Source organism: Erpetoichthys calabaricus, chromosome 3 (genome assembly GCF_900747795.2).
Source record: "Erpetoichthys calabaricus chromosome 3, fErpCal1.3, whole genome shotgun sequence".
Taxonomy (NCBI): Eukaryota; Metazoa; Chordata; class Cladistia; order Polypteriformes; family Polypteridae; genus Erpetoichthys; species Erpetoichthys calabaricus.
The window spans coordinates 293,354,779-293,382,745 of NC_041396.2; the positions used below are offsets into that span (position 1 = coordinate 293,354,779).

Consider the following 27,967-nt stretch of genomic DNA (forward strand, 5'->3'; position numbering starts at 1 on the left):
CAGGAATTAGCAGGTCCAGTAAGTGATGCACTAATAATAATAATAATAATAATTATTATTATTATTATTATTATAGAGTGCTTTTCTTTGTGAGTGTGGTACCACTTCAACCACCCCTGATATGTAGCACCCACCTGGATGATGTAACGGTAGCCATTTTGTGCCAGTACGCTGAACAGACATTACCTGTTAGGTAGTGAAGTAGTGACAGAGAGAGCCAACTAGAGACAGGGGATAATTAGGGCTCACCAGAATGATGCGGTTCACTTTTATCTATTTTAATAATAATAATAATAATAAATATAATAATAATAATAATAATTTATGGAGTGCTTTTCGTTGTGAGTGTGGAGCCACTTCAACCACCACTAATGTGTAGCGCCCACCTGGATGATGTAATGGCAGCCATTTTGTGCCAGTACTCTCACCACACTTTAGCTATCAGGTGTTGAAGGTGAGAGAGAGAGACAATTAGAGACAGGGGATGATTAGGGGGCCAGAATGACCAGGCTCACCAGAATGATGTGGTTCACTTTTATCTATTTTAATAATAATAATAATGGTACAGTGGAACCTCGGTTCACGACCATAATTCGTTCCAAAACTCTGGTCGTAAACTGATTTGGTCGTGAACCGAAGCAATTTCCCCCATAGGATTGTATGTAAATACAATTAATCCTTTCCAGATCATACAAACTGTATGTGTATATTTTTTTTTAATGTTTTTAAGCACAAATATAGTTAATTAAACCATAGAATACACAGCATAATAGTAAATGTAAAAACATTGAATAACACTGAGAAAACCTTGAACAACAGAGAAAACTGCAATAGATCGCGCTATAGCGTTACAAACCGCTGGCTAAAAACACTTTTGAGCACAGGGAAAAAAATGAACATTTGAAAAAATACGTAATTTAATTAACCACCAAGAAAAGTAATATTGCAACAATGCACGCTACGAACCGATCGCTGTAAACAGAAGTGAAAATGAAATCAAGCCTAGTGCATTCTTTAACTGCCTTCCTACCTATATCCAGCTCTCTCTCGCGCTGCCTGTGTGCGTGCGCGCGTCTCTCTCGTGCTGCCTGTGTGTGTGCGCGCGTGTCTCTTGGGCTGCCTGTGTGTGTGCACAGCTCTCTCTCGCGCTGCCTGTGTGCGTCCGCGCGTGTCTCTTGGGCTGCCTGTGTGTGTGCACAGCTCTCTCTCGCGCTGCCTGTGTGTGTGCGCAGCTGTCTCTCGCGCTGCCTGTGAGTGTGCGCGCGTCTCTCTCTCGCACCTTTGTGTGTGCCCACGTCTCTCTCGTGCTGCCTCTGTGTGTGCGAGCGTCTCTCTCGGGCTGCCTGTGTGTGTGCGCGCGTCTCTCTCTCACGCCTGTGTGTGTGCCCGCGTTTCTCTCGTGCTGCCTGTGTGTGTGCGCGCGTCTCTCTCTCACGCCTGTGTGTGTGCCCGTGTCTCTCTCGTGCTGCCTCTGTGTGTGCGAGCATCTCTCTCGGGCTGCCTGTGTGTGTGCGCAGCTCTGTCTCTCGGGCTGCCTGTGTGTGTGCGCAGCTCTGTCTCTCGTGCTGCCTGTGTGTGTGCGCACGTCTCTCTCGTGCTGCCTGTGTGTGTGCGCAGCTCTCTCTCGTGCTGCCTCTGTGTGTGCGAGCGTCTCTCTCGTGCTGCCTGTGTGTGTGCGCGCGTCTCTCTCTCACGCCTGTGTGTGTGCCCGTGTCTCTCTCGTGCTGCCTCTGTGTGTGCGAGCATCTCTCTCGGGCTGCCTGTGTGTGTGCGCAGCTCTCTCTCGTGCTGCCTGTGTGTGTGCGCACGTCTCTCTCGTGCTGCCTGTGTGTGTGCGTGGCTCTCTCTCGCACTGCCTCTGTGTATGTGTGTGTGTGTATCGCCCGCTCTCTCGTTCTCTCTCTTGCTCGCTGCACAGGAAATGCACAGGGATAGACTGAACATGTACAAACCGAAAGGGAACCTGGCTTGTTCGTATACCGAGTGTGTGGTCGTGAACCGAGGCAAAAGTTTGGTGAACTTTTTGGTCATAAACCTATTTGTACGTGTACCGAGACGTTCGTGAACCGAGGTTCCACTGTAATAATAATAATAATAATAATATTAGAGTGCTTTTCATTGTGAGTGTGGAGCCACTTCAACCACCACTAATGTGTAGCGCCCACCTGGATGATGTAACGGTAGCCATTTTGTGCCAGTACGCTGACCACACATTAGCTGTTAGGTAATGAAGTGGTGACAGAGGGAGCCAATTAGAGACAGGGGATGATTAGGGGGTCAGAATGACTAGGCTGTGGTGAGCAATTTAACCTGGACATCAGGATACCCCCTACTCTTTATGAAGGATGCCCAGGGATCTTTTCTGACTGCAGAGAGTCAGGACTTCAGTTTTATGTTTCAATAAAAGAGGATGGCTCCATTTTTACAGCCCAGTCTCCCAGTGTCATTGCACTGGGGCTTTGGGATCCACACACACACACACACACTACAGGGTAAGCGCCCCCTGCTGGGCTCACCAACACCTCTTCCAGCAGCAGCCCAAGCTTTTTCCTGGTTGGCCTCTCTCCCAAGTACTGGCCGGGTCTGAACATCCTGAGCTTCAAGTGGATGACTTGTTCTGAAGTGTGGGTGGTATGGCAGCTACGTTTTTCTCCTTTGTTTGCTACTGTCATTATTATTACAATCCTTTTGAATCCTTGAATAAATTAACTTTGTTTTGTTATGTATTCAGACCAGAGGTTCTGCGATTTTCCTCTCTTCATTTTTGTGTACATGTTAAACTTTTACTTTGTAAAAGCCTGACACTCCTTTTTTAGGCCTGTGCAGGTCTGAAGCCTGCCTTTAAAGTTGGGGTCAGTCTTCCTAATTTGGGGTGCCCCAGATCTGAGTGAAGGACTGGTCTGACTTCTGATTTTTCAAGGCTTGTAATAATATCTGAGCCTCTGTGTGATACTCAGGATTTTTTGTGGGTTTCTTTAGACTTTGGGAATTTGATTTGGGCTTTGAAGATTGCTTTTTGTTTTCTTTTCATTCTTTGGCTTCTTGACTCCTGCTTACTTCATGACTTTTGCTATATCTTCTCATTCCTGCCTCCTGGTCTTTAATCACCATTTTGCTTGTTCCTTTTCCATCGTAACAGTAAATAAACTTGAACCTGGCAAAAATGACTATCACTAATAAGAATTGGATTTGTTCTGAATTAAAAAAAGATTGCAGAAAAGTATTGCATTTTTATTGGAGGATCTTCAAAGGCATGGAGAGTTTTATTTTTTGCTCCAAATCTATGAGGAAATCATGGGGTTAGCCTTGAAAATACACAAAATCCCCTCTAAGCTTCCAAGTGATAGGAAAACCATCAACAAGTTAATTAAAGGAGCGAAATTAAGTACAGAGAAAAGAAAGTGCCGCGTCTTAGGGGTGTTGTGCTGGTGTTGCGGAAATCCAAGACATCCTTGAACGGAATGAACAAAATGATTACACAAAAGAGGGAAGAGCGGCTTGGACTGGGCTTTGTGAATGATATATACTGTATATGCTGTGGTGCTGATGAAAATAAATCAACTCTTTTACATACCAGGCCAAAATATTTCACTAACACAACGTCCTCACAGGTGGCGCAGTGGTAGTGCTGCTGCTTTGCAGTAAGGAGACTGTGGAAGATTGTGGGTTTGCTTCCCGGTTCCTCCCTGTGTGGATAGCGCTTTGAGTACTAAGAAAAGCACTATATAAATGTAATGAATTATTATTATTATTATACTTGTAATTTATTCTATAAATGGTGAACCTACAGGGAAAGGGTTTGTCATTCCCAGCACCACTAGGGGGCAATAGGGAGTATCATCTACTTTTAACTGAAATGTCCCACCAACTCGGTTTGAATGAAAGAATTTTTGTACACATTTGCTTAATCATTAGAGCAAGTGAAACAATCTGCATAAAACTGAATCCACAGTGAAACTTAAGCTACGTCCACACTACTGTGTTTTCATTTAAAAATACAGATTGTAGTCTCTATTTTCACCTGTCGTTCACACTACCCCGGCATTTTTAACCCCTTTTGAAAACTTGAATACATCTGAAAATGCCGGCTCAGGAGTACAATGCAGATGGGTGAAAATCAAGATATTTGAAAGTGCAGACTCTAATTACATTCTGATTGGTCTATGCTTTTACATGGCCCTTCCCTGATTGGACCCTGCTCTTAACTGCACTCTGATTGGTCCATGCTTTTATACAGTTCTTCCCTGATTGAATCTTACTCTTAATTACTCTCTGATTGGGCCATACTTTTACACAGTCCTTCTCTGATTGGACCCTGCTCTTAATTGCTCTTCTGATTGGTCTATGCTTTAACATATTCCTTCCCTCATTGGACCCCGCTCTTTACAACATCTCATCCATTGGCTGGTGACCCTATATTCCAGCATAGCAGCCAGAGAGGAGTTGCTTTCCATGGCACTTGTTGTGTTGCTTTAGCTGTATGCCTCTGAATTGTGTTTTCTTCAGGTAAATAATTTAACGGTCTTTACGGGTCTGCACCAAACCCTGTGGTCAATGGTGTTACCATTCCTTCAAGCATTCTTCCTTCCATGTGCACATGCCCAGAATAAGTGAACGACCACTTTGTCCCTTTTAGTGTGTTGCCGTGATACTTTTGTAAATGATGTGAACACACTAGAGTGGACAAAGATTGTTTTTGCTTAAAAGTGCTTAAAAGTAGCAGTGTGGATTGTGACCAGCCGGGGGGCATAGCAACACTCCAAACCCCTGGACACAACTACACAATTCAGGCCTTGGTTTTAACAGAAGATATATATATATATATATATATATATATATATATATATATATATATATATATATATATATATATATATTTTATTTTACTTCTTCTTCTTCTTTCAGCTTCTCCCGTTAGGGGTTGCCATGGCGGATCATCTTCTTCCATATCTTTCTGTCCTCTCCATCTTGTTCTGTTACATCCATCACCTGCATGTCCTCTCTCACCACATCCATAAACCTTCTCTTAGACCTTCCTCTTTTCCTCTTCCCTGGCAGCTCTATCCTTAGCACCCTTCTCTCATTATACCCAGCATCTCTCCACTGCACATGTCCAAACCAACACAATCTCACCTCTCTGACTCTGACCACTCATGCAGGAAACTCAGCTTTGTTCATACCAGACCCAGGAGTACTTCTGGTAACACAGCATTACACACTGGAAGCATGTCTAGGTCAGACAGAAGCCCATCAATTAGGGTATAATGATCCCCTCTGGCTCCCCCTGGTGGTACCCAAGATCCCCAACAGGGCTGTTCCACGTGACTGCAATTCCCAGCCTGCCATGTGGGTACCACCAGTGAGTTGCTGCTATCATGTGCAACCGGGGACATCACTCTCGGGAGCAGCCAACCTTCTGTCCTTCTGTTATGGCCTCCCGCCCTGGTAAGGTAACCTGTCTCCATCCTGGTCAGGACGCCAGTCCGTCCAACATAACACTCACTGGATGTAGCCCTAGAGTTTTACTATGCAAAAAAAAAAAAATTGGAAAAAAACAAATGGTGCTTTGCAACAAGTGAAATTGGCGCCATTAGCACATACGAGGGGTTACCCAAAAATAACCGGGAATCTGTACCTGGTGCATAATCTCGACTTAGTTGTGAATTTCACCACTACGTGTAATGTTTCCACCAGTAGGAAAACCGTTGGGACAAGTGCATTCATTCACATGGAGAGTAAATTGAAGGAGACTGAAGTTTCAGTAAGTAAAAATTAATTATTAAAGTATTTTTTTTTCAGTTCCGGTTATTTTTGGGTACCCCCTCATATATTTAACATCTCAATGGCAAACATCTTCTCCTTTTGTAAAAACATCCCAAAATGTGTTTACATGCAGAGATTGGAATGAGGGGTTACATTGGAGAGCATCAACCTCAAAGCGCTTTGGAGGTGCTGCTTAAACCCATGGTTGCCAGCAAGCTTCTGGAAAATCCTGTCTTGGATTGGCTTACAGAATTGGGGAATGTGAATTCCAATGGTGTCGCCTCAGACCCTAAGTAAGCGACGTGAGGCGAGGACTGGCTATGTGAACGTGCAGACAGTGCGTGAGGCAGATGACAGCCAAATGGAAGGCTTGGAGGAAAGTCACGGCAAATTGGAGGGCGACTGAGGTAGTAGATAGCTGTGGAATAACCCCATAGGGAATAATATTCACTGCTTTCCACCCCAAAAAACAATAAAACCAGCAAAGCCTCCTTATAGTGAGCTGAGTATTTCACAATTGAATCTTGTGAGTCTCCTTCTTGTGAAAACTGCTTAAAAATATGAAAACACCTACAGTTCAATGTTCTCCAGTAGAGATCTTACCATATCAATATGACGTCTAGATAGATAGATAGATAGATAGATAGATAGATAGATAGATAGATAGATAGATAGATAGATAGATAGATAGATAGATAGATAGATAGATAGATAGATAGATAGATAGATAGATAGATAGATAGATAGATAGATAGATACTTTATTAATCCCAGGGGGAAATTCACATACTCCAGCAGCAAAAAATATTAAATTAAAGAGTAATAAAAAATGCAGCTAAAAAAACAGACAATAACTTGAATAATGTTCAACGTTTACCCCCTCTGGTGGAATTGAAGAGTCGCATAGTTTGGGGGAGGAATGATCTTCTCAGTCTGTCAGTGGAGCAGGACAGTGACAGCAGTCTGTCGCTGAAACTGCTCCTCTGTCTGGAGATGACACTGTTTAATGGATGTAGTGGATTCTCCATAATTGATAGGAGCCTGCTGAGTGCCCGTTGCTCTGCTACGGATGTCAAACCGTCCAGCTCTATGCCAACAATAGAGCCTGCCTTCCTCACCAGTTTGTCCAGGCGTGAGGCATCCTTCTTCTTAATGCTGCCTCCCCAGCACACCACTGCGTAGTAGAGGGCACTCGCCACAACCATCTGATAGAACATCTGCAGCATCTTACTGCAGATGTTGAAGGATGCCAGTCATCTAAGGAAGTACAGGCGGCTCTGTCCTTTCTTGCACAGAGAATCAGTATTGGCAGTCCAGTCCAATTTATCGTCCAGCTGCATTCCCAGGTATTTATAGGTCAGCACCCTCTGCACACAGTCACCTCTGATGATCACGGGGTCCATGAGGGGCCTGGGTCTCCTAAAATCCACCACCAGCTCCTTGGTTTTGCTGGTGTTCAGTTGTAGGTGGTTTAGTATTTAGTAAACAAATGTCACTCCACAGACCTGAGTTCGCTTCTCGGGTCCTCCCTGCGTGGAGTTTGCATGTTCTCCCCGTGTCTGCGTGGGTTTCCTCCGGGTACTATGATTTCCTGTGTAACTGGTTATTAGACTTCCTCACAGACAGACCCCAGACAGTACGTATTGGAAAAAACACCTCTGAGACTACCATCATGAACACTGGGGTTCCCCAGGGCTGTGTTCTAAGCCCCCTACTGTTCACCTTGTTGACTCACGACTGCTGTGCCAATTACAACTCGAATCACATCATAAAATTCACAGATGACACAGCAGTAGTCGGCCTCATCAGTAATGACGATGATTCCGCATACAGAGAGGAAGTTAATCAACTTATTGCCTGGTGTGGAAAAAACAACCTGGCACTAAATTCCAACAAAACAAAAGAGATCATCGGTGACTTCAGGAGAAAGCACATGCCACACTGTCCACTTACAATCCATGGAAACAGTGTGGAGTCAGCGAGAAGCACCAAGTTTCTAGGAGTGCACATTACAGATGACCTGACATGGACCACAGATACCACTTCTCTTGTCAAGAGGGCACACCAGCGACTTCATTTTCTCCAAAAGGCTGAAAAGAGCAAAACTCCCCTCTCCTGTCCTCACAACTTTCTACAGAGGCACAATAGTAAGTATATTGACCAGCAGCATCTCGGTTTGGTATGGTAGCCACAGAAGATACTTTGAATTGTGGTGAGGACAGCGGAGAATATCATCAGGTCCTCACTCCCATCTGTTCAAGAATTACACTACTCACGTTGCCAGAGCAGATCCATTAAGATCATAAAAGATCCCACACACCAGGCACATGGGCTGTTTGAACTTCTGCCCTCTGGAAAACGTTAACGCAGTATTCACTGCAGAAAAACCAGATTTAACAGGAGCTTCTTCCCCCAGGCCATCAGAATACTGAAGTCTGATAAATAACCTTTGACCTTTTGCTCTCTTACTTACTGTGCACTTTATTACTACAAATAGGTCTTAAGGTTACATTATATTGTATTGTAATATTGTACAATATTACATTGTAAGAATTATGTTTCTAGACTTCTCTAGCGCCTTCAACACAATCCAACCTCTGCTCCTTACGGACAAGCTGACAGAGATGGGATTAGATTCATACCTAGTGGCATGGATCGGGGACTATCTTAAAGACAGACCTCAGTATGTGCGTCTTGGGAACTGCATGTCTGACATTGTGGTCAGCAACACAGGAGCGCCACAGGGGACTGTACTTTCTCCGGTCCTGTTCAGCCTATATACATCGGACTTCCAATACAACTCAGAGTCCTGCCATGTGCAAAAGTTCACTGACGACACTGCTATCGTGGGCTGGATCAGGAATGGGCTGGAGGATGAGTACAGGGACCTAATCAATGACTTTGTTAAATGGTGCGACTCAAACCACCTACAACTGAACACCAGCAAAACCAAGGAGCTGGTGGCGGATTTTAGGAGGCCCAGACCCCTCATGGACCCCGTGATCATCAAAAGTGACTGTGTGCAGATGGTGCAGACCTATAAATATCTGGGAGTGCAGCTGGATGATAAATTAGACTGGACTGCCAATACTGATGCGCTGTGCAAGGAAGGACAGAGCCGACTATACTTCCTTAGAAGGCTGGCGTCCTTCAACATCTGCAATAAGATGCTGCAGATGTTCTATGAGACGGTTGTGGCAAGTGCCCTCTTCTACACGGTGGTGTGCTGGGGAGGCAGCATTAAGGAAAGACGCCTCACGCCTGGACAAACTGGTGAAGGAAGGCAGGCTCTATTGTTGGCATAGAGCTGGAGAGTTTGACATCTGTGGCAGAGCGAAGGGCGCTGAGCAGGCTCCTGTCAATTATGGAGAATCCACTGCATCCACTTAATAGTATCATCTCCAGACAGAAGAGCAGCTTCAGCGACAGACTGCTGTCACTGTCCTGCTCCACAGACAGATTGAGGAGATCGTTCCTCCCCCAAACTATGCGACTCTTCAATTCCACCCGGGGGGGTAAACGTTAACATTTAACATTATACATAGTTATTGTCTGTTTTTCACCTGCATTATTATCATTCTTTAATTTAATATTATTTATTGTATCAGTATGCTGCTGCTGGAAAATGTGAATTTCCCATTGGGATTAATAAAGTATCTATCTATCTATCTATCTATCTATCTATCTATCTATCTATCTATCTATCTATCTATCTATCTATCTATCTATCTATCTATCTATCTATCTATCTATCTATCTATCTATCTATCTATCTATCTATCTATCTATCTATCTATCTATCTATATTGTATATATTATGTATAAATATTGTATCCATATAGTGAAATAACACAATCACTGTGAAACGATGTGCAATATTTTCTTTGTATTTATTGTTTGTACTGTGCTGCCTTGTGCTGTCTTACCTACTTTCTGTGTAAGAAGTGAAATGTTTGTAATGTCTGTATGTTGTCTTTTAGGCACCTGTCTTTTATGTCTGCACATTGAGCCTGGAGAAACGCAATTTCGTTCAGCTATGCGTCTGTTGTTGTACTGTTGTATGATATGAATGACAATAAAGTTCACTTACTTACTTACTTACTTACTTACTTACTTACTTACTTACTTACTTACTTACTTACTTACTTACTTACTTACTTACTTCCTCTCACAGTCCAAAGACATGCAGGTTAGGTGCATTGGCAATCCTAAATTGTCCCTAGTGTATGCTTGGTGCTTGTGTGTGTGTGCCCTGCAGTGGGGCTGGCACCCTGCAAAGGGTTTGTTCCTGCCTTGTGCCCTGTGTTGGCTGGGATTGGCTCCAGCAGACCCACCGTGACCCTGTGGTGGGATATAGCTGGTTGGATAATGGATGGATGGATGTCACTCCACACAAAGAATATCGAGTTGTTGCCCACTTTTCTGTTAACAAAGAGGAATTTATCCAGACCAGAGTCTCAAACTAAGGAAGAATCAACAATATAAAAGACAACTTCCAAAATGGAACTGTTAGTCCTTCCAGTAGTCCATCAGGAGCAGACTTTGTGTTTGTTTCAAGAAAGATTGCGAGCATGGATTGACTAAACAATTAGATGTTTGTAGTGTCATTATTGTCAAGTGAAGTGACAACAGGGACATTTTTAGTTGCCAGTGCTAATCAACTCCCAGTGAGTGTGACTACCTTACCTCGAACCTTCTGTCGTATGGAGTTAAAGAAAATCACAACCTATAGGAAGATTTTACCGCTCAAAGGCTGATCTTTGAATGGTTTGTGAGACATAAAAGAGATTCTCATTTAAGTTTAATTTAAGAATCACCGATGTTTCTGTTAAAATTCCTTAACTTCTGACAAAAAGGAGACCTGAGATACAACTGAGGTTAAAGGAGTCAAAACTGAGAATTTGGTTTGAAGAGCATGTGAGGTTTTGTGAAATCTCGTTCTAGTCTTTGTTTTCATCTCTTTCAAGACTTATTATTGGACTGACGCCTTTATGCAAAGTGACGCACAACACTGAAGAGACAATCAGTTCCATTTCTTTTGTTTTTCCAAATTGTAGCACAAGCAGATGAAGTGACTTGCTTGTGGTCACAAAGTGGTGTCAGTAGTGGGATTTATGCCCACAACTTCAGAGTTTGAAGTTCAAAGTCTTTAACCACTGTCTGCCTTTTCTTCCATGGTGACTATGATCTAATTATAGCACAGCCATATAAATTAGAGAAGCTAATTGTATTATTCAGAAGCAAGGACTACAGTTTAGTAATCATAGTAAAGTGTTTTATTACCACAAACAACTGTCCATACATTTCATCAGATATTACTGAGCACGCAATACAAATACTTTCAAATTGTAAAACAAAAATGTCAAGATGCTACTTGGAAGATCTGAGAACGTTATACGACTTTGCTGAGATCTCTGCTGAAACTGAAGAGGGGTCCCTTGTGAGGATACCGGGGTATGTTCTTTTCTCAGGAGTAAAATCGTACAAGCGTGAGACAAAAGAAAATATCTCATTGATGTCTAGGAGAAACCAAAAACTTATGAAGGAGCACTCTGCTATGGGTATTAAAAATAATTACCCACTTTCCATTATTTAGTACTGTATATACTCGCATATAAGTCGGGTCTTGAAACCCTTAAAATCAATCATAAAATCAGACCCCGACTTATACGCCCTTTCAAAAATATGACACTTAATTTTGTATCTTTTATTTTTTCATCTTCTTGCTTCCTCCAATCTCGCATCAGTTTCTCAGACACATTGAATTTTGTTGTGGCAGCGCAGTTACCAATTTTTTTTTACCACTTCAACGACTTTTAATTTAAAACCAGTTTCATATTTTCTTCTGATCGAACACTCCATCGTAGATACGGGATACTCTTACGATAAAGGTGTATGAGGGTGTGAGATACAAAAAATACAAAACAGTGCAGACGTCGGAATAGTTCGGGAATCACCGTGTGGTCACGTAGGCACAATACGTAGAAATAAAGGCCGTGTGCTCTGTGGTGACTCTCTCAGGTGGGCGTTAGCATATCATCATCTCTTGGACCAATAGCGTAAGTTTTCTACATTCAACTTATATGAGCGACATTATAAAACGCGAATATATATGGTAAACTAGATTTAATAATAATAATTCTTTGCATTTATATAGCGCTTTTCTCACTACTAAAAGCGCTCAGCAATTATAGGTTAAGGGCCTTGCTCAAGGGCCCAACAGAGCAGAATCCCTTTTGGCATTTACGGGATTCGAACCGGCAACCGTCCGATTGCCACTGCAGATCCCTAGCCTCAGAGCCACCACCCCGCCTAACAAGATTTAACAAGAGCCTAAAATCTATTCATATTGTGGCGAGCGGCTGGGGGCAGTACCCAGCCGGGATGCCCAGGAGGACCGGAAGAGGGATTACACATCCTCTGGACCACGAGGGGGCAGCCGCCCTGGTTGGCATGGGGATCACGGGAACAGAGCATGGAAGCTCAACCCTATAAGGGGCCCAGGAAATACCAGTGGAAGTTCATCGGGAGGCCTCCCTCCATTCGTCAGCTGGAGTCGGGTGGAAGTGGACGTAGCTCGGAGGAGGTGGTCAGTAAGAGAGGCATTGAGGAAAGAGGTCTGGACTGAGGGTGATTGGTGCAGGGGCACTGGGTTGTGCATGGTACACTTTGTATATTGAATGTATCATAAACGTGTGTTTGGGTTGGAACCATCGCTGTCTGCCTTCCATAATATACGAGGGGGGACCCAAAAATAACCGGAATTTTGTTGTTGTTAGGTTATTACTTATAGTACGTGGTTGGGCCGCTAGGGCGATCCAGTTACACTCCTCACAAGTCAGTCTGCCAAGTGCCATCAGTCTGGAAGGTTGTGCTTGTGTTCAGTGATTTTTTTTTGTAAAAGTAGTTTTGTGCAAGCGTCGTTTTTTTACGATGGCCGATTATCGTGAGCAACACGCGGCAGTGAAATTTTGTTTTCTTCTTGAAAAAAAGTGTTGCAGAAACTATTGATATTGAAGCGGTATGACAACCCTGAACCACCCACCCTACTCACCGGATTTAGCTCCGTGTGATTTCTTTTTGTTCCCTCGGATGAAAAAAGACTTGAAAGGAAGGCGTTTTTCTGACGTCGAAGAGGTAAAACAAGAAACAACCAGAGCATTAATGGGCATTACTTCAGACGAATTTAAAAAATGTTTCGAACAATGGAACAAACGGTTAGATAAGTGTATTTCCGTCAATGGAGAGTACTTTGAAGGAGACTAATTGTAGTTTGTACAGAAAATTAAATTAAACACGTTTTAAAAATATTTCTGGTTATTTTTGGGTCCCCCCTCATATATGCAGTGCCTATAAAAAGTCTTCACTCCCTTGGAAGAGTTCACATTTCATTGTTTTATAAAACTGAATTATAATTCATTTATGTTGTCTTTTTTTGACGCTGATTAGCATAAAGTCAGCTCCGGTCCGGTCAGGTTAGGTCAGGGATAATGCACTGGTACAGAGTGTTGCTGCCCCCACCTTACAACGAAACACTTCGGGATCCCAGTTGGCAAACCCCCAAGGCAGACACGCAGTCCAGTCCCAGGTGTGACTGTGACACCGAGGCTGTCTGATAGGCACTCCAAAACGATGTTAATTTGGTGAATACCCAAAACATGTGGCCCAGTGAGGATGGATCTCGATTGCAATGTTTACATCTTCCCCTGGAAACACTTCGGACCGATTTAATAGAGATAAATGCACTCAATAAATAATTTTAAGTTGAATAATTGAGGGCTTTGTACATATGGAGCTCGAGTGTATTCTGTGCATGGCTGCCTTCCACTCCATTTCTGAAATGTTAAGTGAGAGATCCTTTCCCGATTGTGCCCTGGAGATGCTATCTGAGTCTTCAAGACTGATCGATGTTTCTTCTGAAATAGAAATAGGTGGGAGGTGAAGAAAATTGGGCAGGTTCAGTTTAGCAAAGTTTCAAGCTTGAAAGTAGTGGAACAATTGGGTTGATGAGATTTGAAGCTTAATTGCTCGTAGGATGCAAAAACATTATCGATGTACAAGACTCTAAATGTTTTAATCCTAGACATTAAATACTGCATATGATTGAGAGGGTGGAGAAGAGTGGTTGTCTCATAGAGATGCGACAGATAAGTAATTCCTACATTGGTTCCATATTCTGAGTGAATGAATGGCAATTGTATTATTAATGTATCAACGGTAATTTGTATTTACTGGGGCACAGAGCAGGGAATATAAAGAAGTACTGCAAGACTATAATTCTATTGCTGACCAGGCTTACTTTCGGTTTAGGTTTATTCATCGATTTGTGTCGATGTCCACATCTTTATAGCTTGTATATTTGCTGCCCACCAATAAAATTGAAAGTTAGGTAGTGCCATGCCACCTTCTGCTTTAGGTCTTTGTAGAGTCGTGTGGATGTTTTGAATTCGAAATAAATTAAGTTATGATTAAATCTAATGTTTTAAAAAATGATTTGTTACTGTATATGGGGATGGTTTGAAATAGAAAAAGGAGCTTGGGAAGGATGTTCATCTTGACAGTGTTGATTCTCGCTGCTAATGTGAGATGGAGAGCGGACCATCTATTCACATCTTGTTTAATTTTTTTCCAGCAAAATGTTGTTAAGAAATAGCTTTATATTTACTTGTGATGTTAACCCTGATCTGCTAAGATAAATGGGAAGGTGTCCAGTCCAATATTGTGTTCTAGAGAATTCACTGGAAAAGAGCACACTTTTATTCAAATTGATTTTGAGTCCAGATATTTTTTGAAAATCTGCTAATGCATTTACGACTGCTGGCACTGAATTTTGTGGGTCAGATATATACAGTACCAGATCCTCCTCATGTACTGATATTTTCTGTTGAACTCCTTCTCTGAAAATTCCCTTTATTTCTGATGCATTTTGAAAGTATACAGCCAGTGGATCAATGGCTATTGCAAAGAGCTGTGGTGACAGGGGACATCTTTGTTGAGTACCGTATTCTGAAATAATGTTAATACGAACTGACTAGTATAAAGTAGTTTGATCCATGCATGTATGTTTGGGCTGAACCCAAATTTGTGCAATGTGGTCAATAGGTAGTCCCATCGATAAAGACTTTGGAATACTTTTTTGACCACCTTTCACCTTCTTGTCCCTTATTCTTTAAGCCTCCCACGTTTTTTTCCTTGGCAGATTACACTGAACTTGATGGTACCCTTACACCACAGAACTTCAGCTGGTCATTGATAGAAGGTGGCTGTCCAGAATAAGCTGAGAAACAGCCCAGATGAGCAGGTGCTCTCTCCTTCTCTTTTGTGAAACACATTAATGGTGAACCTCATGCTAAATTGTTTATGGATGTCCTGGCAGTTGCAGTGTTGTTATAACATTGTGTTTCAGACGTTGTGTCTGAAATCTTCCTATGAAATCCACAACACTGCATGCCTATGGGAAGAATATCATAAAATGGCAGCTGTTGTGCAAGAGCTCTGAAGCCAAACAGTTTTATAACATCTTCTTTGTCTTCTCCACAGGTATGAAATCTCAGACCCACACATGGTTGATGAGAGCGTCATGGAGGTGTTAAAGGATAAGGCCAACTTCCTTAACTTCAAGCCAAGGTCCTTCAACATGCTTGAGTTCTACGATCGCGCCGGCCATGACATTCGAGACATGTTGCTCTCCTGCCGCTTCCGTGGATCTGTTTGCTCTGCTGAGGATTTTAAAGAGGTAAGACTCAAGGGTCAACTGAGGGAAGGGTGGGTGACCGAAAGCCGAAGGAGCGGGACAGGCATGCTTGCAGTGTTGTTGAGCGGGTTATACTTTGTGGACTGAGTCAGCCCTACTAGTGATAAATAAATGGGTGCAGAGAAGGAGCATATGGCCAACTGTTGACCTCTGTGGCTGGAAAGTAATCAGATCAATTAATTCTGCACTCAAATGTTTTGAATGGAATTGTTTTTAAAGCTGTGGTCATCTGTCTATAAAGCCTCCATGAGATCTTAAATATTGCATTGTGGGAAGCAGGCATCCTGGGTGCAGTCTGGTTTTTAGAAATGGAAATGTATTCATATGGCCTTTTGGATGTAGATTTTTAGTAGGTGGTCTCCAGACAGAAGAACTTCTATAAATTGTTGCATTTGGTTCAGTTGACCTCCACAATGCAGGTGTATGTTTCGATGAGTCGCTATATCCAAGTCACCTTCAGGATGTTTGCCTGCTTAATGTCTGGATGTTACTCTTTCACTAGTGGCCTCTTGGAAGAGGAGCTTTTTGAAGACATCAAAGCATTGCTGACTGGGGTTTGATACGTGACTTCTGTGTGTAGAAGGAGACTATGATCAGCAGCTTCTTGGATGTAGACCCCACAATGCGGTTAGGACATTGCCTCCTGGACAGAGGGCTTCTAAATGTGGTGTATGAAGTCTATGGAGCTTTATTGATATGCAGCTATCTACTTTAAGTTGAACTCATACTGGAGGCAAACTATGGCTCAATGTTTTGCTTTGTCTCAAGACCCTCCTTAAAAATGTACCGTAAATGTAAGCAGGCCTGGGCCCAGCTGGCCTCCTGGATGATGAACTCCAGCATGTTTAGATGTTGAGCTGCTTGGCTGAGTTTATACATATTAGGACTTGGAGAGTTTCTTTGTCCAGATCTCCTTCTGAGTGGAGTCCTGTGGTTAGATAGTACGAGATCTGCACCCGTGACAACACATCTTCTACTGCTGCTACTCTTATGAATTTTGGCTTTTTGATATTGAAGAGTTAACGTGTGTGCTCTTTTTGTGCTTATTTTTTGTTTGTTAATTTTTAACATCATATTTTTTAATTTTGAGGAGACTTCTTTTATTAATCATATTGTTTTTGATAACATTACTGGAAATTATTCCTCATGAGGTCATCACTGTGATTGTATTTAAGATGACAGCAGGCTGGTCCTGGTGTCCAATATTTTGGGTATTGCAGAAAATGTCTTTGTCGTGGTATTAGTTAGTATAAAATCACTTCAGGACATTCACATTCTATTTGATAACAACTTCATACTGTTTCATATTTTGTTTGCATATTTTTTTTGATGTGAATAAAGATAAATGCACCACTGCGGGTTTTGTGCGAAATCCTGAACGCTGACCCGTGTTTACATCTGTGGCCTCTATGTGCAGGTAGAACATTATGGTAAGTGGTCTCCTGAACAGAGGACTTCTATATGTAGTGCATTAGGTTTATGGGGCTTTGTGGATATGTAAGTACTAGATGGTTAGATTTTGAACTTTGATCAGGTGCCATACTAGTGGCACAACTGTGGCCCGATACCACCAAGATATAAGAACATGGAGAGGGTCTTGGTCCAAGCATCCTTCTGAATGGGCCCTATGGTTAGATATTGTAATATCTGCACCCGTGACAACACTACTACTACTGCTACTACTAAAGCTCTTATGAATTTAGAATCCTTTGGATGTTAAAGATTTCATTTTTGTGCCTAGTTTTTACTTGTTCAGCTTTAATATTATATTTTTTTTATTTTGCACTGCATTTTTGCATGGCCATATTGTTGTTGGCAACATTCTTGGAAATTGTGCCACGCTATGTCATTGCTGCGATGACAACAGGCTAGTTCAGCAGTCCAAGATTTTGAATATCGTGTAATGTCATTTTCAGGGAATTAGTTTGTGTAAAATCATGTTAGCAGGTCAGGACTTCAGCTTGCTATTTAGCTGCGAGTCTGTTTTTTGTTTTGGGGTTAGGTGTTTTGGTTCTCTGCGGTGGGCTGGTGCCCTACCTGGGGTTTGTTCCTGTCTTGCGCCCTGTGTTGGCTGGGATTGGCTCCAGCAGAACCCTGTAACCCTGTGTTAGGATATAGAGGGATGGATGGATGAATGGATGTTTTGGTTCTATGGGCATTTTGCCCCAGGTATGTATGCTTGTTTTCTTGACAAGATATACTCTTACATCTCCTGATCCTCTATTTAAAAATTTTCCCAAGTCTGCTCTCAGTAACACGATCTTTAGGATGAAGGCTGACTCAGCATGTACTTTTAGAGGCTGCTCCTGGTTTAGTGGCCTCTCTACATTTGATGCACGTCTACATCTGTGAACTCTTTGTATACAGGCCTGCTGCGTAAAGAACTCACAGCATATCAGTCTAATTCTGGGCCTTTGACTCCACCTGCCTTCTTTCAGAGTCCCTTCCATATCTGTTGATCTATCTGATATGGTGTCTGTATTATCCATGAAATCCATCGATGATGTTCTTCTACTTTTAGCAAACAAATTATTTTGATGTTTGTCAAGAAATGCCACTCGGGCTCCTTCATACCTACGACAATCTGCCCTTATAGGGCCTCTTAGTGACTGCTCTCTTATCATTAAGCAAGGCCGAAATTTCTCTTCTTTTTGGTAATCCCTGTGTGTTTGAGAAGGGCTATTGTTGTTTGCCATAAAATTTGTATATTTCTTGTGTTTCAGTAAAGTTTTAATTTCCCCTTGGGACTAATAAAGCTCTATCTTTAATATTATATAGTACTTTTCATTATCTATCTATCTATCTATCTATCTATCTATCTATCTATCTATCTATCTATCTATCTATCTATCTATCTATCTATCTATCTATCTATCTATCTATCTATCTATCTATCTATCTATCTAGCGCCTTTCACATCTGTTTATTATATAGTGTCTTTCAAATATATACACTTATTAATTACATAGTGCTTGAGGAATTAGTCTTACTAATTGTATAGTGCCTTTCATATCTATCGTTTAATATAAGGTCTTTCATATTTATATATATTTTTTATAGTGTATTGTTAAATACAAGGTGCCACACCCTCAGCCAATTACTGCATGTGCCAATAGCTCAACAGGAAAACACTGAGCTTGGTGGGCACCTGAGCTTGGTGGGCACCTCAAGTAAAGAAATGTATCAGAAAATACATAAATAAATAAATAATGCTAGAGTAACCAGTCTGGTCAGTGGCAAGTGAGGTACTGCTGAGGGGCAAGGGGACCTATGTTATCAGTTTAAGGTTATATAGTGCCTTTCTATCTATCTATCTATCTATCTATCTATCTATCTATCTATCTATCTATCTATCTATCTATCTATCTATCCATTTTCCAACCCGCTGAATCCAAGCACCGGGTCACGGGAGTCCGCTGGAGCCAATCCCAGCCAACACAGGGCACAAGGCAGGAACCAATCCCGGGCAGGGTGCCAACCCACCGCAGGACACACACAAACACACCCACACACCAAGCACACACTAGGGCCAATTTAGAATCGCCAATCCACCTAACCTGCATGTCTTTGGACTGTGGGAGGAAACCGGAGGAAACCCACACAGACACAGGGAGAACATGCAAAATCCACACAGGGAGGACCTGGGAAGCGAACCCAGGTCCACAGGTCTCCCAACTGCGAGGCAACAGCGCTACCCACTGCGCCACTGTGCTGCCCTCTATCTATCTATCTATTATATAGTGCCTTTCACATCTGTTTATTATATAGTGTCTTTCAAATATATACACTTATTAATTACATAGTGCTTGAGGAATTAGTCTTACTAATTGTATAGCGCCTTTCATATCTATCGTTTAATATAATGTCTTTCATATTTATATATATTTTTTATAGTGTATTGTTAAATACCTACTTATTAATTTTATGAAGTTTTTCTTAACCTACTTTTTAAATTATATAATTTCTTGCTTATTCCTCTACTTATTGGTTATTGTAATTAATTTCTTTTCTATATATTCATTATATAGTGTATTTCACATATATAGACTTATTAATTATACAGTAGCTTTCTTATCTAAATTGTATTTATCTGTCAATTATAAAGTGCCCTGCTTATCCATCTCCCTATTAATTAAATAGTTCCTTTATTATCTGTATATCTTTTATATTGTGTTTTTCACATACACAGTATCTGCTTGTTAATTAAGTAGTGCATTTCTTATTTATCTACTTATTAATTATCCATCCATCCATTTTCCAACCTGCTGAATCCGAACACAGGGTCACGGGGGTCTGCTGGAGCCAATCCCAGCCAACACAGGGCACAAGGCAGGAACCAATCCTGGGCAGGGTGCCAACATACCGCAGCTTATTAATTATATGGTGTATTTCTTATCTTTTTTATATAGTGCCTTTCTCATCCATCTGCTTATTGATTATATAATGTCTTTCTCATCTATTATATAGTGTTTTCTTATCTATAAATATATATATAATCTAATTACATAGTCTTTATAATCTATTATATAGGACCTTGCTGTCTCCTTATTAATTATACAGTATACTTCCTTTCTTAGCTATTATACAGTGCCTTAGTTCCCTTTCATACTGTAGTTTTCTTATCTAGATATGGATCTGCCTATGTAGTTTCAAAGTGTCTTTCTTATCTATGTATATCTTATTTATTTCATCTCTTCTCTGTGTACATCCTTATGATACAGCGCCTTTCTCGCTCCATCGCCCAACACTCTCTCCCTCGTCCTTTTCCTCCTCTTTCTGGGCCCCATGCGTGGCGCATGCGTGGCGCTGCCTCCTCTCCCTCGCAGTCCTGGCCGATGTCTCATTAAGCTCAGGAGTCTCCGCCGCCGCCGCCGCATTTTCGGTTCGCTGAGTCCTCGGCTGACGCTGATGTTTCGTCTAAATGGAGTTTCTCCAGGGATGGGAGGGCTCAGGTGGATTGAGCGGGTGAATCGTAGCTTCACCTCCGCCGCCAGCTGCTGTGTGACAGGCTGAAGGTGCGCCGCACAGATGGGGGTCACTGCAGAGGGTATCTGCTATTGGGTGAAAGCTTCATTATCGCCAGCTCGCCGCGCCAGTGCGTGTCTGGCAAGTGTGTCGCCATCGATTAAAATGGCCACACGTGTGCTATAAAAGTGATCCATTACAGCCGCGCTGCGCTCTTCCGTAACTGGGGAAATCAACGCGTTCGGCCGGAACAGCAGCGGCACTGCCAAAGCGGAGGGCCCTCTGGCGATCTCAGTCCCGCTCAGCTTGGAACGCGAAAAGACAAACAATAGGGTGGGGGTCTGGGGCACCACCTCTTTTGGCTGTCATGAATTTAAGGACTTTGGCTGACTCAGCTCTGGTGCATGCTGGGAGCTTTTCTCAGCCCCCTTTTCTTCTATTCCTATACCATGAGTAAGGGAGGGCACACAAACAGAATTGGGGGGATAGGGGGCTCTAGGCTTCACTCCCTCAAGCCGCCGTGACAATCGGCGTCTTCCCTATGGGGCACACTGGGAGGTACTGGCTGAGCCCATCTCAATAAAACAAAAGTCTTTTGATTTAGGACAAGGGTGTCAAAGGGGGTCATAAATAACATTTGATGTGCCCAATACGGGCTGGAATACTTCACCTTTTCTTTACAAATAAGACACACGGATCCCTCTGCGATCATCCCAAGCGGATGGTTTCGCTCGCACCTTTCTTGAATCTGTTTTCTTCTTGGTCAGCTTTTCTTGAATATTGCAGAAGTTTAGGAAAGTCGCCGGTGGCTATGGGACCCAACTCTATCTCGCTGTACTTTTCCGTGTGATTATTTCATAATTGTCATATTATTTATTGTTTGGCACAAAGTCAGTCATTGTCCAACCCTCTATATCCTAACACAGGATCACGGGGGTCTGCTGGAGCCAATCCCAACCAACACAGGGCACAAGGCAGGAATAAACCCCGGGCACGGCGCCAGCCCAACGCAGGGCACACACACACCAAGCACACACTAGAGACAATTTAGGATCGGCAATGCACCTCACCTGAATGTCTTTGGACTGTGGGAGGAACTCCACGCAGGGAGGACCCGGGTCTCCTAACAGCGAGGCAGCAGCACTACCACTGTGCCACCGTGCCGCCTGTTTGGCACAAAGTGTTCGGTAGAAATTGGCATCAGGTGAAAAAAAATTACATTAGCACATAAAGTCGGAGAAATGCGAGAATTTGTGGCTGAATTAAAATAGACGTCTTAGTGACATACGTCGCGATCAGAAGGCATGAAAATAACCAGGATGTAGCGCCTTGGGTCAGGACCCGAGACAGACACACTCCTTAAGTGGACTCGGTCTGCTCCTGACACCGTGGGGGCACAGACACAACACTTCATCTGGGTGTCCCCACCATCAGCCTGGGTGTGACGTTACCGGCAAACTGCAGCTGTGAATCCTGGATTTGGGTTGGATTAAGGGGGGTACAAAGAAAAGAGAAGTACCGGAGGATTGGAGAGTCCAGTCTTCAAGAACAACAACATTTATTTCTAGAGCACGTTTTCATACTAATCATGTAGCTCAAAGTGCTTTACAAGATGAAAAAAGAAGAATAAAAATATGATTAGTCTATACTAAGTAACAAAGAACAAAAAGTATGGTCCGATGGCCAGGAAAAACAAAAACTCCAGAGGGCTGGAGAAAAAAAAAAAAAATCTGCAGGGGTTTCGAGGCCACGAGACCACCCACCCGGTCTGGGTTGGCTCCACACACCCTTGTTGCTTCCGGGAGCTTCTCTGAACCCGTATAGTCAAGATGAGCGGGGCAAATGAGGACACACACATTCAGCAAGGCGTTGGTGCAAAAATCCATCAAAAGTGCAAGCAGTGCAGTGCTTGAAATTCTTCTGTAATAAATAATTTGATAATAAACAAGTGATGTCTGCAAGTTAAAATCAAATAAATAATCCTAGGATATAACCCGACTCAAACACAGGCATGGGGTCCTTGACGTTCCTCCGCTATTCTGCGGAGAGCCCAACGCAACTCCCTCTCTGTCCCCCCCGGCTCACCCACAGCTCGCCCAGTTTACAGGACACTCCAGCAGTCGCAGTTCTCTACCCCTCCCATCACTCCTTGGAACCCTGAGGAAAATTCCACCGCCATTGCACCTGCTCCTCTAAAACAGGGGTACACCAAACTCGGTCCCGGGGACCCCTTGTGACTGCAGGTTTTTGTTCCAACCAGATTCACAATCGGTGATATTAATCGATAACAACTGATCTTATTTAATTAGCTGGTCTTTATGTTTTACTCTTCTCTTATTCTGCATTCAGGAGAAAAAAAAAATGTTTTTTACATTTATAAGACGCTTCGAAATATTTCTATTTTTTTTTTCTAAAGTTTTAAATGCTTAACACTCGTATGCTGTTTTCCTCTTATTCTCCCCTTTTCCTGTGCAGTTTGCTCCCTTCATTTAACCCCAATAGTGACACCAGCATAGCAGACACCCGGGATGATGAAAGAAGCAACGATGTCAGTGTCAGACCCGCTATTTAGTAAATCAAATAAATAACCAGAACAACTGGAAAAGCAAAATGAAAGTTAGGTTGAAAATCTCTCTATTATAAAAAAAAAAAAAAATCTTTGGGAGGAAGACTAAGGAGAGGAGACGTGATCTTCTCGGAAGTCCCGCAAGAGACACTTTAACTTGCTCCCAGCTCTTAAAACAACGAGAAGCGACAAGCAAAACACGCAGCTCGCCAGCAGCAGAAACCCAGCAGATGATCCGACCGCTTCTCCTTGCGTGCGTTCAGCCCCCCTAAACCCCCCCCCCTTCACAACGTGAAAGGACAGCTGCTGTACAGGCCTCAAAATGATCGACGGGCAGCGCGACAGCAGCAACAGCAGCAGAAAGCCAGCAGATGATCTGACGGCATCTCCTTAGCATGCATTCAGCCGACCCCCTTCACAACGCCTGCTACGAGTAAGAGATGTAACCACTCTCAGTGCTGGAAATAAAGGACAAGTATTGTTTTTACAAAAGTTTTAAAGTAAAAGTGAAAATAATGCATATGCAACAATTCCCATGAAACTAACAATCTCTTTAAATTGTATACAGTAATCCCTCCTCCATCGCGGGGGTTGCGTTCCAGAGCCACCCGCGAAATAAGAAAATCCGCGAAGTAGAAACCATATGTTTATATGGTTATTTTTATATTGTCATGCTTGGGTCACAGATTTGCGCAGAAACACAGGAGGTTGTAGAGAGACAGGAACGTTATTCAAACACTGCAAACAAACATTTGTCTCTTTTTCAAAAGTTTAAACTGTGCTCCATGACAAGACAGAGATGACAGTTCCGTCTCACAATTAAAAGAATGCAAACATATCTTCCTCTTCAAAGGAAACAGAGAGTAAAGCAAACAAATCAGTAGGGCTGTTTGGCTCTTAAGTATGCAAAGCACCGCGGCACAAAGCTGTTGAAGGCGGCAGCTCACACCCCCTCCGTCAGGAGCAGGAAGAGAGAGAGAGAGAGAGAGAGAGAGAGAGAGAGAGAGAGAGAGAGAGAGAGAGAGAGAGAGAGAAAGTCAAAAATCAATACGTGCCCTTTGAGCTTTTAAGTATGCGAAGCACCATGCAGCATACTTAAAAGCTGCACACAGAAGGTAGCAACGTGAAGATAATCTTTCAGCATTTTTAGACGAGCGTCCGTATCGTCTAGGTGTGCGAACAGCCCCCCTGCTCACACCCCCTACGTCAGGATCAGAGAAAGTCAGTGTAAGAGAGACAGAAAAGTAAGTTGGGTAGCTTCTCAGCCATCTGCCAATAGCGTCCCTTGTATGAAATCAACTGGGCAAACCAACTGAGGAAGCATGTACCAGAAATTAAAAGATCTATTGTCCGCAGAAATCCGCGAACCAGCAAAAAATCCGCGATATATATTTAAATATGCTTACATATAAAATCCGCGATAGAGTGAAGCCGCGAAAGGCGAAGCGCGATATAGCGAGGGATTACTGTATCCGAGAAACCAAACCGGGGCTGGGCGAGTGAAGCGAGCAGGGGGCGGAGCCCCTTGTACTGTTAAAGACAAAAAAACGACATATTCCTCATATAACTGCTTATTACATTTTAATAAAAATATACCAAGCTTAGTTTGTGATTTCTACATTGACTTGAAAACACATAAACTGGGAAATAATAACTGGCTTAATTAGGCTGTGTGGTGCTGAGGTGTCACCCGTTGCATGGCTGTACTCGGGTCTTAATCTGGGATCCTGAGTTGGTTTGTCGTGTGGTGGGTGCGGCGATGCTCTGTATCAGCGCGTGCTCCTAACCTCATCCTCCTCCTTAATTAGGCTGCGAGTCCAATGAGAAACTGAAGTTGGTTGGAACAAAAACCTGCAGCCACAGGGGGTCCCGAGGACCGAGTTTAGGAATCCTTGATCTAAAACATCAGCGGCGATGATCTGCTCCTTAGACCGCCAGTCCTTCACCGTTCCGTATACGTAGGACTAACGAGCCTGCAGGCTGAATCGGTGATACCCTCTCATATATTGCTCTGATGCTTCTTTCCCTGGATTTTGAATCTTTTTCCCTTCTCTGCCGTGCAGACTCAATGACTGGGTGCAAGTGTCACCCTCCGCCCACTCCGAGATGTGAATGAGGCACCCGACTGATCCGCTGGCTTTTCCACGTGAGTGTGCGATCCGCCAAGCACCCACAAATACCCCCAATACGCGCAGATCTGCACCCGACAGGAGCCTGCGCAGTCCTTTTTTTTATATAAAACTCACGATAAAGGGGGTCTTTGAGGTGACTGAAGGTCTCCTTGGGTCGTTGGTAACGTGTTTTGTGTATTGATAACGCACCACGAACGACCACTTTTAAAGGGTCCCAGGGCTCTCGTAACTTGAGTTTGACGCCCCTGTTTTTTTTTAATTATTCCTGTTCGCTACAGTGATGACGGAGACAGGGAGTCCCCCATTATCATCCTCCCCCAAAGCTCTTCAGATCCATCGCGGCCTCCTGCTTGCCTTCCCCCTGGGTCAGGATATGGAGAGCTCCAGTCTCTTATTTACGCGGCCCTGTTTTTATCACTATTGATCAAGCGAGGGAGCGCGGCAATCAGAGCAGATTAGCGCTCGTGAGATAATTGCACTTGAATGTCAAATGCTTTCACTCTGACATTAATTTCTTCCTAAATATTATTAGTAATAGTGAAGCAGGTGCTTAGCTGACTGACTCACGGTGGGAAGAGGCAGCGGTGCGCCGCACCTTTGACGGCTCCACTTCCAATTATTGTCCGCTTTGTTTTGTGTAATTAAAAGCCATTATTTGCTCGGGCTCCTGTGACGGTGCTGCTTCACTCGGTTTGCGACATTGCTGAAAGCAAAGCGTTTTTCTACTCCATATAAACAGATTAGTCAGAAACAAATTACATGCGGCCTCTTTCTGTTGCTTTTCGATTGAGGCTTGGGTATCCTTGGCACCTGCTGGGACACTTGCCCTCCAGCATTCTAGGTGGACTTCCCCAGTTTCCTCCCAGGCTGCACTTCTCTCTCTCTCTCTCACTGTTTGTCTGCAGTCCTTGGTGATCTAACATGTTGCCTTTTGGGGTAATTAGTACTGCCCCCTAGTGGTGTCTTTCTGACTGTAGTGGTGGTGCCGTAGATTTTTTCCTCTTTCACTAAGGAGCTTACTGAACTGTCATACGCCACTCTTTTCTAAATTCTAACTCCTTCTTCAGTGAAAAATCCATAAATGTAAATATGTGTTATAAATTAGTATTAATCTTTACAATGCCTATGTATGTGTATAATCAGTCTCAAACCTGCTTAAATCAAATCACTTTATGGGAGAATTAGCTGTGCTACCAGTCTATGGATTGAAATCTAAGGACGTAGGTATCAGTGTTAACATGCAGTGCGCCATCTACTAGAATGTATTTTTAAATGCATGTAGTAATAAAATGGATTGCAGTTGTCATTCCAACAAATGGGTGCATCACAAGCATTTGTGACAATAAAATGCATTACTGCCAAATGTTTCTGAAGCGCCAACTGTTGGAATGAAAAATGCAAAGCATATGTCTCTGTTATGTTCCATTTGGTATTGGGTATGTAAAAGGAATTTTAATGTTTGGGATGTGCCATCTGTTGAAATGACAAATGCAATGAATATATGTGTTATATGTCATTTTGTATGTGATGCATAAAATCAGTGTGAATGGTTCTGATGCACCATCTGTTGGAATGACAAATGGAATTCATATGTCTCTGTTATATGCCATTTGGTATGGGATTTGTAAAAGCAGTTTTAATTTTTAAATGCATGTAGTAATAAAATGGATTGCAGTTGTCATTCCAACAAATGGGTGCATCACAAGCATTTGTGACAATAAAATGCATTACTGCCAAATGTTTCTGAAGCGCCAACTGTTGGAATGAAAAATGCAAAGCATATGTCTCTGTTATGTTCCATTTGGTATTGGGTATGTAAAAGCAGTTTTAATGTTTGGGATGTGCCATCTCTTGAAATGACAAATGCAATGAATATATGTGTTATATGTCATTTTGTATGTGATGCATAAAATCAGTGTGAATGGTTCTGATGCACCATCTGTTGGAATGACAAATGGAATTCATATGTCTCTGTTATATGCCATTTGGTATGGGATTTGTAAAAGCAGTTTTAATGTTTGTGATGCTGCGGTGGGTTGGCACCCTGCCCGGGATTGGTTCCTGCCTTGTGCCCTGTGTTGGCTGGGATTGGCTCCGGCAGACCCCTGTGACCCTGTGTTCGGATTCAGCAGATTGGAAAATGGATGGATGGATGGATGGATGGATGTTTGTGATGTGCCACCTGTTGAACTGACAAATGCAATGCATTTATCTTTATTATATGCCATTTGTAAAGGAATGCATTTTTTTGTTCTTTATTTCACCTTATACCATTTCTTGTATTAGGAACTTGTTAGTTTTTGTATACTCCTTGGGGTCAGAGTGCAGGGTCAGCTATTGGACAACACCCCTGGAGCAAGTGCAGGTCTTGCTTAAGGGCCCAGCAAAGTTAGGACCTCTTTTAGCAGTAACAGGATTTCGAACCGGCAACCTTCCGGATATCAGCGCAGATCCTTAGCCTCAAAGCCACCATTTTATCTCCTTATAAAACAGTGTTAATGTTTCTGATGCACCATCTGTTAGAATGACAAGTTCAATACTTATGTTTTTTATATATGTCATTTTGTATGGAATTCATAAAAGCACTGTTAATGTCTATGATGCAAAATGTGTCGGGAGGTCAGAGACAGAGCAACCAGACAGATACACAGACACTTATCCTTTTACTAAGTTGGCCTGGAGCCCACCAGAGGAGCAATGGGTGCAGAGCCAAAGCCACAGCACAATCAGGGGACGTTTGTGAGCTGCAGCACTTTGTGTGGTGGGCACCTCATGGGACAACAGCTTC

At 42.8% G+C, this 27,967-nt stretch overlaps 1 protein-coding gene across 1 annotated transcript in view; it reads left to right on the forward strand.

Moving 5' to 3' along the window:
- asic1b (acid-sensing (proton-gated) ion channel 1b) overlaps positions 1-27,967 on the forward strand; it is a 572,780-nt gene that overhangs the window by 143,736 nt on the left and 401,077 nt on the right. The window contains exon 2 of the mRNA XM_051925074.1: positions 15,303-15,498. Within this exon, the coding sequence (XP_051781034.1) occupies positions 15,303-15,498 (196 nt within the window). The remainder of the gene's footprint in view (positions 1-15,302; positions 15,499-27,967) is intronic.